Raw genomic sequence first — 12,062 nt, forward strand, 5'->3', positions numbered from 1 at the left:
GAAGACTGGCCAAAACAAATAATTGAAAGAGAACTCAAAATTATCACAACAATCAAATATTCAAAATGGGACGGTCGTAATTTAAAAGACATACTACTTTTACAAGATCTCAGATCTTCTTGATGTAACGTTCCATGAATGAAATCATGGAGACGTGATCACAATTGATCGCGTCGCCATCCAGTAATGCAGAGTAAGGGAGCAATCAAAACCAAAACAACCAGAAATGAAAGGTTAAAGGATGTAATGTTCTCACATAGCTTTAGTCATTCTGAAACAATTCCAACATGACGAAACGTATACATGCATGTTTATGAACTTCATATGATACAAAAGCAAAACAAAACAAAATAAAAGCATAGACATTAAGCAACTGATGGCCTGAGTTTCAAGCAACTTGAATAAAATATTTTGTGGGAACACTCATTCATAAACAAAGTGGAAACAACCATCATTGAATAAATCAAGATTTTTTTTTGAAATACATGAGTACATACAAAAGTGATAAGAAGAAGTGCTGTAATGTCAAAGTTTCTGTGCGCTATAAATATGAAAATTGCAAACATTTTCTAACAGAATACTCTCAAACCTACTGCAGTTGTTGAAATTCATACGGCAAACATGCCTCAAAAGATAACACTTACCATCACTTACCCACACTATCATGGCATCACAATGACAATTTTTTTTTCCAACATAAAACAATGTTACATTTTTTGCAAAAAACAGCAAGGCCAAGATGGTCAAGTGTCATGATGTCAGAAGATAAAAGCCATCTGTCATCATAAAAAGGGTTTCAAATTCTTCCAATTAAGACTAAAATGTTCATGTGCTCTACGTCAAAACTACTGAAAACACTAAACTGCGTTAAAAAGTATTTCTGTTTTGATTGTAACAATGCAGTTCAACACATTCAGACTTCAAATTTTTGTTGGCCCAGTGATTACTGTAGTCCTCTGAAGACAACAATGACAACGCAAATGTGTAGTAGTGTTCATAACAGTCTTCGCCCCTAGTGTGTTAATACTTGTTGTGCCATTCGCACTGACCAACACTCACCTCCTCAATGTCCAAGTTTTTTCTGGATTTGTAAATAAACTCTCCAATTGCTACAAAAACGGAGAGGACTAGTCCGGCTGCCAGCACAATAAAGATTCCCCCTATGTTCTCCACACCCAGAGCACTGGCCTCTTTGCTGTCCTCCTCTGGGCAGCCATTCCCTCTCCACCATTTCTCTTTCATCATGTGCAGCTTGCCTTCCTCTTGAAGCTGCAAGATGGCGATGGTGACCTTGTCTCTGTAAGGGGAGCCTATAGCAGGATAAAAACCATTATTACTGCCATTACCAGTATCATAACCTTTGGGTTTGTTGTTCTGTAGACAGATAGAGAGCATTTATTGGTTATTATTGTTACTGTGTCGTTTGTTACTCATCTCTCTTACCAATCGGGGTTCCCACTCCATAGCCCTTTGAATCTATCAAGCCTCCAATCTGTGTGAGGTTGCAGTTTCGCTGGCTGATGTACTCAATGCTGGTCGACTCCATCAGAAGAGCGTAGTCTGTGGTCAGGACCCTCTGAATCCCCTCCCGGTTGTTTTTCACCAATGCCGTGTTTTTCCTGCTGCTCATGAATGCCCACATTTTCTCGTAAGTTGAGATCTTAGATTTCTGTAGAATCAGAATTGGGATTTACGGATGTTTAAAACAATGCATCTTGATGGTCAACCCAGCAAACAACCACACAGAGGTTTACACAAAACCGATAATGTTGATACACGGTCAGTGGTTGATGCTTGTTTCCAATATTTCAAATGACACCGTATTTGGAGACTATCTGGTGACTAGAGCAAACATTCTAATGCACGGCAGGAGATGGGTGGGATGTGACATGTGCTACAGACAAAACAATAAATCTTTGAAATCTTTTTGGAAAAATTGGCCCCAGGTTTTTGTTAATCTGCGTGTATGAGGAAGTTTCAAAGATACTAACCTTTAACCCTACTCTTTTTCCCCAACCCAACTATCAGACAGCACATCATGTTACTGTAATGGCTGAGGACTGATGACTTAAGGGTAAAACTCCCCCCATTGTTGTCCAATTACTTTCCCATTTACTGTTCAGTGAAAAGAAGATTACCTTAAAAAAGGTCATGGTGGAGCCGTCTCTTACAGCACCGTACTCAATTTTGGTTTGCTTGGCCAAGTCATCTGCAGAGTCGATTGGTGAGTCCATTCTCTCCACAGTGAGGAAGGCAGCCAAGTTGGCAGTGTATGAGGAGATTATGATCAACGTAAAGAACCACCATATTCCACCGACTATCCTTGTAGAGAGGGCCTTAGGCATCAGTTCGGATCCTGTGACATAACAACACAAGGTACATTATGAATTCGACAAACAAGTATATGATGATACAATATGTAATAGGAAATGGCCATGACACTGACTATCTTCTTTTTTCCCCAGGCACACCACAAACATTACTCTATGTATGACGGTGATGATTGAAGGTGCTCCACCAAAGGGAAACTTCTGCCAGGTATGAACACAGCATAATAACAAAAAAACAATTATAAGTATACCTTGCTGCATAAGTGCTCCAACTCCAAACCAGACACTGTTTATTAGAGTGAAGTTGTTTTCAACCACATCTGAATCTGGGTTGCAGGGGTGAGGGTTGTACCACTCATAGGGAGTGAACCTGAAGGTGAAGAATTAAACAGTCACAATTAATGATGTAGATAGAATATCATGACTTGATGATGACAACATAATACCACATAGGCCTTTGGCAACCGCTGATTACTCATTACTACCTCCATTGACCCTGTTTTTCCATCTCATGTTAATGACATGATGGAAACAGGCATTCTGACTCAATTCTGACCAAGGGCACAGAAACATTACTGTGGTCAGTTAGTGCAGCAGTGTGTAATGAATCTATAGGATCTATATATCTAAAATGTCCATAGATCTATTAATAAATCCAAATGGCCTATTGCATACAGAGAGTTAAAATGTTCAACCAAAGTGAAATTTTGATTTTGGCTAAACAAAGCTTTTTTGCTTAAAGTGCAACCAAACATAATGGACATATAGAAGTAATTCTAGTTGAAGCTTTATACACACACTAATCCATTGGTCCCATTTATTATAATTTGCTTTATGCTTTTACCTGGCGATAACAAACAGCACACAGCTGACACCGAGGCATGCCAGTAGCACATACATCCAGATGTCAGGAGACAGCGGGTTGAGGAAGGAGAACACTCCTGGGTTGGTGCCGTTAGGTTTATGGTAGAGGATGCTGATCCCCAGCGTCATGAAGGGCTTGGAAAAATCTATCACCTTTTCTCTCACATATGTGATAGTGAGAGGGGCCACGGCGAGGTCAGCCACCTGGTACAGAACACAAACATCAAGCACAGCCACAGTCAAAGACAGATGACACTCGGATATTCTCTTACATGTAAGATTGATTGGTACTCACATGGTCAATGAGTTCTCGCACCATGCCGTTCCACTCCCCCTTGTCATTCTGAGCTCCATATTTGCCATCAGACACCAGCTTTACCTCGTAGGAGAAGCCCAAAATGTTGGAGAGCTCTTTGAGCAGGTCCAGGCAGTAGCCCTCAAAGCGATCATTTCCATACAGGGGCTTATCAGATTTCTTATACATGACGTAAGGATTTTCCTGGAAAAAGGCGCATAACTGTTAGTTTTAGCAAGACATTCCTGATCAAATGCTGCCTGATAATTATGTTTAATCATACCAGAATAGTTGTGACAATGAGGGTCCTGTTGGCCATTGAGTCGGTCACATTTGTGGATGAGTCCTTGTTGTTTTCTGTTAAATTAAGGCCTGTTTGGGAGTTCCACACGCCAATCTGTAAAGAATAAAATATCGAAATAAACTGACTGAACGACAAATATCAATAGTTTATCCATAGTCACCTTCACATGATCACGGTAAGGAATGAAAAGAAGGGAAAAGAAACAAGTAGGAAACAGAAAAAGTACAGCGGAAGAACAAACAGAGATGAGTGTGTAAGGGAGGGAAAAAAGGAAAATAATATAAAACACTATTTTTATAAAACTTGAAATGCCATGTCTAGTGGAGAAATGTTGAACATTTCTTCCCACCAGAACCTAAAACGTATTTTTTAGAAAAAGGGGGAGACATCACAGAGGGCAGCGGGGTCGAGTAAATTAATAAAAAAGTGTCAATATTCCTTTAGTCTGCCAGGGCAGCTAAAGTACAGACCTTTTTCCACACTTTATTCAGGCGGCTGTTGCCCGCGATTGTCTTGCAGAAATAATAAAGAGAAAGCATTTTAATCACAGAGCCCTGAACTTAAAGAAAAACAAAAACAACAAACAATGATGGTGAATTTTGGCTTAAAGACAAATGCGGAAAATCTTTCATTCTTTACATCCCACTGTGTTAACTTAAGTTCCATATCTTTGTTGTGAAGAGGCCTGTTAATGACCTGCCAAAACTTTGAGCAGCATTGTCAATGTGATTAAAGGAACATCCACAAACTGTTGACCTTAAAATGACAGCTACAACTATTTGCAAGAGCTATGCATCAAAACAGTTAAAAACGTTCCTTTTTTGAGGTATAATTAGTGCACCAGATTTCAAGATACTGTATACTGTTTTACAGACAAGTCATCTTTCTGCAATTTTAGAAAAAAAAGGCGTTTACAGTGAATAGCAGTGTCCCTTTTTGTCTATATTATTCCTACTCTGTTCAGCTCTGTACCGACAGTATAGACACGGGTCAGATAGGTCACCTTCTCCAAGCCATCTTCCTTCAGGCTGATGACATCTAAATCAAATTCCTTCCGCAGGCCGTCTGTCTTGTTTATAAGTATTTGTCCCGTCAAGCCGTTCCATTGCGCCTGTGGCAAAGAGAGCGCAGAAAACAAAACCAATGAATCCCTTCGTTCTTATTGTCATATACATAATGCAAAGTCAAGCAGAAGCCTGGAAAAAATGAAAACAATTCTTAAAAAATGAATAATTGATGAAGCAAAGAACATTGACAAAGGCTAACTGCATCTTAATAGACATTTTTGCATTGGCTTGATCCTCAATGGAAATATTAAGCATCTCTGAGTATATAACATGGTGGACAGTGATGTAAATGGAGCAGGCAGGCATGGCCTCTGTCTGAGTGGAGAGCAGCGGGTGGGCAGCGGAGCTCGCAGATATTTGAATGCAGTTGATAATGAAGTGAGCTCAGCTGAATAACAGTCAGGTTAAATCTCTGTTACAGAGGACTTAGAGAAATGAGCTGCATCGCAATTTTGCACTGATGGAGATGTTCAGCCCGTGGCATTTCATGATTTCATTTTTGTCTGGCTGTGAATCAAAAGACCTATGACTGATGATCTATAAAACTTGTTGTGCACAGTTTATTCTTTCTGCACAAACATAATACAGTTGGTTGTTGTTCCCAAAGAAACTGATTACAACAAGGCCTGTGGATTATTGCGAGTAAGCATAACAGTAATAACTTATTATGTTTGAAAATGGACATAGCTGGTCTGTCCAATGAACAGAAGCTAATAATAACAGCCAAATACGTTTGGGAAATAAAGCCGGTATATGGCGGGAGAAGAGCTGTGTGACTTGTTTATCTTTAAAGGACTTGTGTTGAAGCTCACACTAGTGCAGTTCACTGTGTGCGTGCTTTCAGAACTAGAAATTATTGGGGGCACTTGGAGCTACACAAACCAGATGCCACTGAGCACGTAGCACTGGCAAAAGCTTCAAACCAACACAAATCATGCCCGAACTCTGAATGAATACATGGCTTTTGAGGTAAAAGGTTTTATTGGCTCTTTGGGTGAACTGTCCCTCGCTGATTGTAATATAATCTTATAATCTGGGTAACTAATTTAGTGTCATGCTACACCACACATTAGATTCTACGAAATACTCCAAACTCATTCTACTCTCTACTGCTCTACTCTCTCTCTTTTTTGTTAGAAATCAATTACAGGTGTATTAAGAGATTAAGAGATGCCGAACAACACTGAACCTTAACATTTCATCATCTTGTTCTTTCAGCCTTTAAACAGAAACTTACATCAGTCAGTTTGTAGCTGAAAATAATTCTATTTTAATGTACTAGAACCAAAAAGAATGTATCCTGAGCCATTATTATGTACAATAAGCAATAAACAAAACAACACCAAAAGTGCTGCATTGCTTCACAAGGTTTACATTATGATTTGAATTAAAATAAAATTCACGTTGGCTCTAAACAAAGAGAAACGCATATTACTGAGTGTGGTACGTGGCAACACACACGCACAAGATTCAAGATTAAACTTGATGCCATCACGAGGAACGTTATCCCCTTCGTTAAGTTTCTAATGCAAAGATCTTTCCCATCTATAGAAGGTTCCAGGGTATCATTTGGTGAAGTTGCTCTTTGATTAGACCGCTTCACACAGTCTCATTGCACACATCTGTGAGGCCTACTTGACCCCTAAGTCCAGATTTATTCATGTCATTAAGTCTCTTTTTAAATCCCCACCAATCAAAAGTGTCTCTGTGTTGACCATGTGTTGGTGTCATTACTGTACATGTAGTGATGACATGGATCCGCTCGGATTGGAGAATCACTAGATGATAAAAAGGATGAGAATGACTTCCAACACAAACCTCACTGATTATCCATGAATATACTGGACAGACCATCAGCACCACTCTGAGAAAAACTCATTTGCTTTTTCCACTCGTCCCTTAGGCCTCTATGCCCCACCCTCACAAGCTAACATGCTCTGCACAGTCCAAGTGCACACTGCTGAACCTTATTTTCTTGACCTGTGAGTTCTACGTGAAACTTTAAAATCTCAGCAAAACTTAACTTTTAGTGTTAAATATGTGATACAGCGCTGATTCCTGCAGGGGAAACTGTGTTTTTGCCTTTCCTCCCCCACGAGAGCAGAGTGCAGAGTGAGCCACAGAGCAGCACGCCAGGATTCAATGTCTTGCTCAAGGGCACTTCAGATAACTTTGTTATAAAATACACTCCGTAGGGACCATATCATAGTTTGGCATGTTTTAACCAATTTAACTTGAATTCTGTAAACTTTGCTAATTCCTCCACTGCTGGACAATATGATTCCTAACACAGAAAGTCTGTATTTCATCATTGAATGACATTGCAAAGCACAACTTTTATTTTCTTTGATAGTGTGAGAGTCTCATGGGTAAAAAATGAGACTTGGTAGGTTTGCTAACTTTCAACAGTATTACCCCGCAGTGACAAGATGTTCACTGTGATAGACTAGAAGTCTCTCAAGTTGATCTTGATACAGTAATGTAACACAAATTGTCATGGTTTCTACCAGTTCATAACATCATTAGCCTGCCACTAACCTCTCCTGTCATTTCAGACCCTGCTATTCCTTCACCCTCCAGCAGTTGTCCTCAGCTCTTCCCACCTTTCCCCGTGCAGTCACCTGAGCTCCACCTGCCTCACACCTGCCCTTCATTCTCCCATCAGCTCCCTGCCTGGTTGTCCACTGTGCTTTTGCTGAGCCTTTCCACTGGTGGCTAACAGAAAACCTATATGGTAAGCTTTGGAAAATATTGTCTGGTAGAGTAAAGTACAAATAGTTTGTAGTAAATGGGCCAAAACATGGAAAGAAAGCAACAGTCCTTTTAAATGAATGCACTGTCATAAAAACAATGCTTGCGAAGATATAGCATGTTGTGTTTATGGAGTGGAATACACAACAAAGAAAAATACACTGTTAATCACCAACGGACAAGAAGCTCATGTCCTATACTTCAGTGTGTTTATGTAAAAACGCTGATCACAAGTCTAATTACAGACAATGTAGGCTATTGAAAACTTAATTTACTCACACTGCGCTCTATTCTCTTTGGCATTGCCCGTGTCCTTCAATATTCTGTCCGCACTCGCAATTGAAAAGCTCATTTGTCAAAGAAACATCTAATTAGAGAGTGCTACATAACGAGGGAGCCTATTAAATCTAAATTTAAATATCATAGCTGAGAGCTGCTTCCACAATTAAATTGGGATATTTTTCAATCTGTCAGTGTTCACATTTAAATGTGATTTTGTGTTCAGTGTGCTCCTCTTCTGTCTGCTGTCAGATCAATAGTTGTAATAATGCAAAATTTGATTATTTTTTTTTCATTTTCAGTTACTTAAGATCTACACTACAGGATACACTTACCATGGCATCCTTCAAACTTAAAACAGTGAGGATCTAGAGTGAAATTTAGAACAAATATATTTTAAAGTGAGTATTAACTTTGGGGAATCTTTATTATCTTATCCAGCTGTATAAAAAGCTACAGCTCTCATCTGACAACCTAATAATCAAAAACCTCCAACATGCAGCACATGACGTCAATCCCTATCTCCTGAGAAACATATTTTAAATATAATCTTCACACACACGTTCCCCGTTCATCACATCTGATCTTGTGACTCTATTGTTTCTGCTCCTGCACCCAAGGAAATGAAATAAAGGCAGCAGGCTGTGAAAGGGATGGATGGAAGGATGGATTGATTGATGGAGGAAGAGGGGCGAGTGTCACACATTCACAAACCAAACTCACGTCTTTGAGCATGCTCATGAAGCGTGATCCAAAGCGCCAGGGTTTGTGTCGGTGGCACTGAAGGGAGCTGACAGTGATCTGGGAGGCGCGTTGCGAGGCAGCAGCCACCATATAGACGGCGTCGTACATCAGAGCTGCTTCAGTCTGAAAGAGAAACGCGGCCGTCAGCATCCATCAGAGGGGATCATGCACTTATCACATCAGGACTGTTGATGTTCATGCACAGCACCAACCGTATGATTTCTCAAAGCATACCCAAAACGTATTACTAGATGACAAACCACATGGAAAGCAATCAAACGGGCGACCACAACCAGCCACAGTGAGCAACGTTTGGTGAGCAATTTTATTCAAAACACCTTTCTGATTGTGCACACAATCAGAAAGCAACATGCTAGATTGCTGTATTCTGACTCAAGTGTGGGCGATGAGGGGCTCAGACTAATCCTTTGTAAAGGTCTTGTGCAGTTTCCCAGAATAGGCTTCGTGTTTACACATTTACATATAATCTCTCAGTGATTATGTCTGGATGTTGACAATGGCCTTGTTTGATATTAGAGTTTAGTTTTTGGCCAAGTTTGACAGGCAAAGTTACCAATATGTATGCCAAATTAGATTTGAGCACTGGGCAGCTTTAATCACTAATCAAATTGTCTGAACACACACACAATATACATACAAAATCAAATCAATAAACAACAAAGAAAGTGTGGAAATCAAATTGGCTGATGAAAAACTGATTGTTCCCAATTTTTCTTGGCTGACAAGCTCAGACTGTCCATTTAACGCTTAGCTTTATATAGAATTAATGAGCTTTCAGTGGCTTTTTGAGCATGTTGCTTACAGCATGTGAACAATCACAATACCATCAGAGGGGCCATTGTTAAGATGGGCGTCCCCACTGAGAAACACAGCGCCTGCACTTGATAGACCGTTTCTCATGAGGACTGAAAGGAGGAAGGTAAAGTCACTCACTGTCATCATCCCCTCCATCATTCCCGTCTCAGCTTTGGAGGGAGCCTGCAGTCGCTCCATGGCCCACCTCTCCACCACCGAGGCCACCTGAGGGCTGTCTATGTTGAGCAGTCTGAACCCCGTCATGTTGACCCCACTGTATCGGTACGGCTCCAGGTCGAGGGCGAACAGGTCCTGTAGAAGTACAACATCATCAGTGCAGAATTATTGTGACTCTGCTTAAAATTATCCACAAGTAGATGGGAGTTAGTCAGCAAGGGTAAAGGGACACTTTCCCATGGAATTATGCCAAGGGCACTGAAAACATCCAGCAATCTTATTATAAAACAAACCACAGATGTTTGAGTTCATCTGCATAATCTTTGCATAACAGAATCTCTAGGTGAATTCACACGTCTAAGCTCGCGTAGGATAAAAAGACACTTAATTAAGACAATGGAACAGTGTAATTACGTGCATATCCATCAGGATTTTCTATCCAGTTTAAGAGAAACTCAAGAGTCAAAGTGCCTGTGCACATATGTTGCATAAAACAATCTTTGTGAGTTCTTTAAATTGCAGAAATGTGGCTCTTACCAGTGTGGTGAAGAAGAAGTGGTAATATTCAGTCATCATCCCCATGGACAAGATCTAAACAGAATAAGAGATGACTATACATTCACATTTCTCTCCAGACAGCCAGTATAAATAATCTTTTCTTTCCCTAATGCGATCCAACCACATCTATTACCAGGAGACTCTTCTAAATTACACATTCCTCCCATTGTCTGAATTGCCTCATTTAGTATTGTCTGCGTGGTTTGCATTAACAAGTATCCAAGTGAGTATAAGCCACAATTTGTTCATGTTAGCGTAGTGTTTCCAATTAATCTTCCGTGCAGCTTCTGGTTCTAAATGTGTATGTCTGGCTCAAAAATAGGCTCCGCTTGGATTTGGAAATGATCATAGGATTTCTGAAGGGGATAGAATTAGACTAATCTTACACATAGTGAATATTAAACTAAAAGCAATGCAGAAAACAAATAACACAGAGACTACTCTCCACTGAAAAATTCAAATTGGATTTCTGACAGAACATTGCGTTTTGGGTGTCAAGTTATGAATTACACCTTGAGGACAATGACCTCTGCCCAGTGTAGACTACATGCTGGTAGATGTTTGAGATATTCACCTGCTTGAGAACATCAGCTGATGTTTGGTAAGAGCAGTCAAAGATGACGTAGAACTCCTTCCCCTTCTTCATCTCTTTCAGCAGAGGACGGGCATCTTTACTTCCTGTTGGCAGCTGGCGGATCTTGATTTTAATGCTGTATCTGGATGGAGCTTTGATCAACTCTTGCAAACGAATCAGTCCTTAAATTAAAAGACAAGAAGACCATTATTAGGCTCAACAATCACATATTTACAACAAACCCACCCTCTGGAGACATAAATTATAGTACTCCAAAATAAAAAGGTAATTTATGGTGGCGTGGAAGAAAATTAAAACATCATCAGCTTTTGTGTTTGAGTGTTTTAGTTTCATGCTATTGAAATTTCAAAAAGTGCATCTGCTTATCTACAAATAATACATTTTGCTACACAGTTGTGGTGTTTTTTCTGAAGTCATTAGGCAAACAGATTATAAGACCGCAAAACAGCAAAAATCCATTTAACAATAAACCTGTCATCTTTATTTGCCCTAAGATAAGATGAGATGAGATAAGAAGAGGAAGTCTATTTAATAAATGTCAATTTTGCAGGATTAGATACAATTCTAGCACATACAATCTAGATTATTTTGTAAGCATCCCAAAACACCACAAGTAACCCATGGGTTTTAGCTGTTGGCACACATTCAAAGCCTCATGGGTGGAAACAGGCTTATCATTGTTGTCAGCATTTATATAGCGGTGCTAAAATGTAACATGTGTGACAGTTCACACAACCATTTATCTGAGAATGTGAACAGAAACCCTCCACAAAAAAGCACCAGCAAGCTCACCTTATCATCGAATAAAAAACTTCTTTAACAGCAAATAAGAAGGAAGGAGCCAGAGGGTTTAAGTCTCCTACATCGAGCACATTAATTAATATACTCATTTAATAATTATTTCGGTTAGTTCATTTATTTTGACTGCTTCGAGTTGGTCACTTTATTTTGAAAGTGCACACAGGAAGTGTTAGCACGCTTTTTAGTCTTTATTGACGCTAACTTAACGAATTTCATATTGCAGTTCCTCACTATGACCACAGGAGGGCGACAATCACTCATTTCTAAATACACTCCGGTCAGTCGCCGTCCCCACCTAACGCGTTAAGGCAGTCACAGAGCTTTAATCAACAATGTTATCCTGGTAAAATAATACATCCACAGAGGTGAACTTTATATCACAGAATGTTTTAAATCTTCAAAATATAAAATGAAACAGTTTATTCAAACAATATATCTTAACATATAAATTGTATAAGAGAGGCATCTGAACTGCTAAAGG

General features: G+C 39.6%; 1 protein-coding gene across 2 annotated transcripts in view; it reads right to left on the minus strand.

The window, feature by feature from the left end:
• Positions 1-227: 227 nt before the first annotated feature.
• LOC119491697 (glutamate receptor ionotropic, kainate 1) overlaps positions 228-12,062 on the minus strand; it is a 29,671-nt gene continuing 17,836 nt past the window's right edge. Inside the window, exons 4-16 of one of the 2 annotated variants that reach the window (XM_037775895.1) lie at positions 10,760-10,941; positions 10,165-10,218; positions 9,589-9,762; positions 8,614-8,757; positions 4,797-4,904; positions 4,264-4,305; positions 3,773-3,886; positions 3,490-3,693; positions 3,175-3,398; positions 2,582-2,700; positions 2,139-2,356; positions 1,444-1,669; positions 228-1,310 (exon numbers count right to left, since the gene is read on the minus strand). In XM_037775895.1, coding sequence (XP_037631823.1) covers positions 1,021-1,310; positions 1,444-1,669; positions 2,139-2,356; positions 2,582-2,700; positions 3,175-3,398; positions 3,490-3,693; positions 3,773-3,886; positions 4,264-4,305; positions 4,797-4,904; positions 8,614-8,757; positions 9,589-9,762; positions 10,165-10,218; positions 10,760-10,941 — 2,099 coding nt within the window. In that variant the 3' untranslated portion in view covers positions 228-1,020. The remainder of the gene's footprint in view (positions 1,311-1,443; positions 1,670-2,138; positions 2,357-2,581; positions 2,701-3,174; positions 3,399-3,489; positions 3,694-3,772; positions 3,887-4,263; positions 4,306-4,796; positions 4,905-8,613; positions 8,758-9,588; positions 9,763-10,164; positions 10,219-10,759; positions 10,942-12,062) is intronic. The other variant, XM_037775896.1, reaches the window with a different exon arrangement.

Source organism: Sebastes umbrosus, chromosome 7 (assembly GCF_015220745.1).
Source record: "Sebastes umbrosus isolate fSebUmb1 chromosome 7, fSebUmb1.pri, whole genome shotgun sequence".
Classification (NCBI taxonomy): Eukaryota; Metazoa; Chordata; class Actinopteri; order Perciformes; family Sebastidae; genus Sebastes; species Sebastes umbrosus.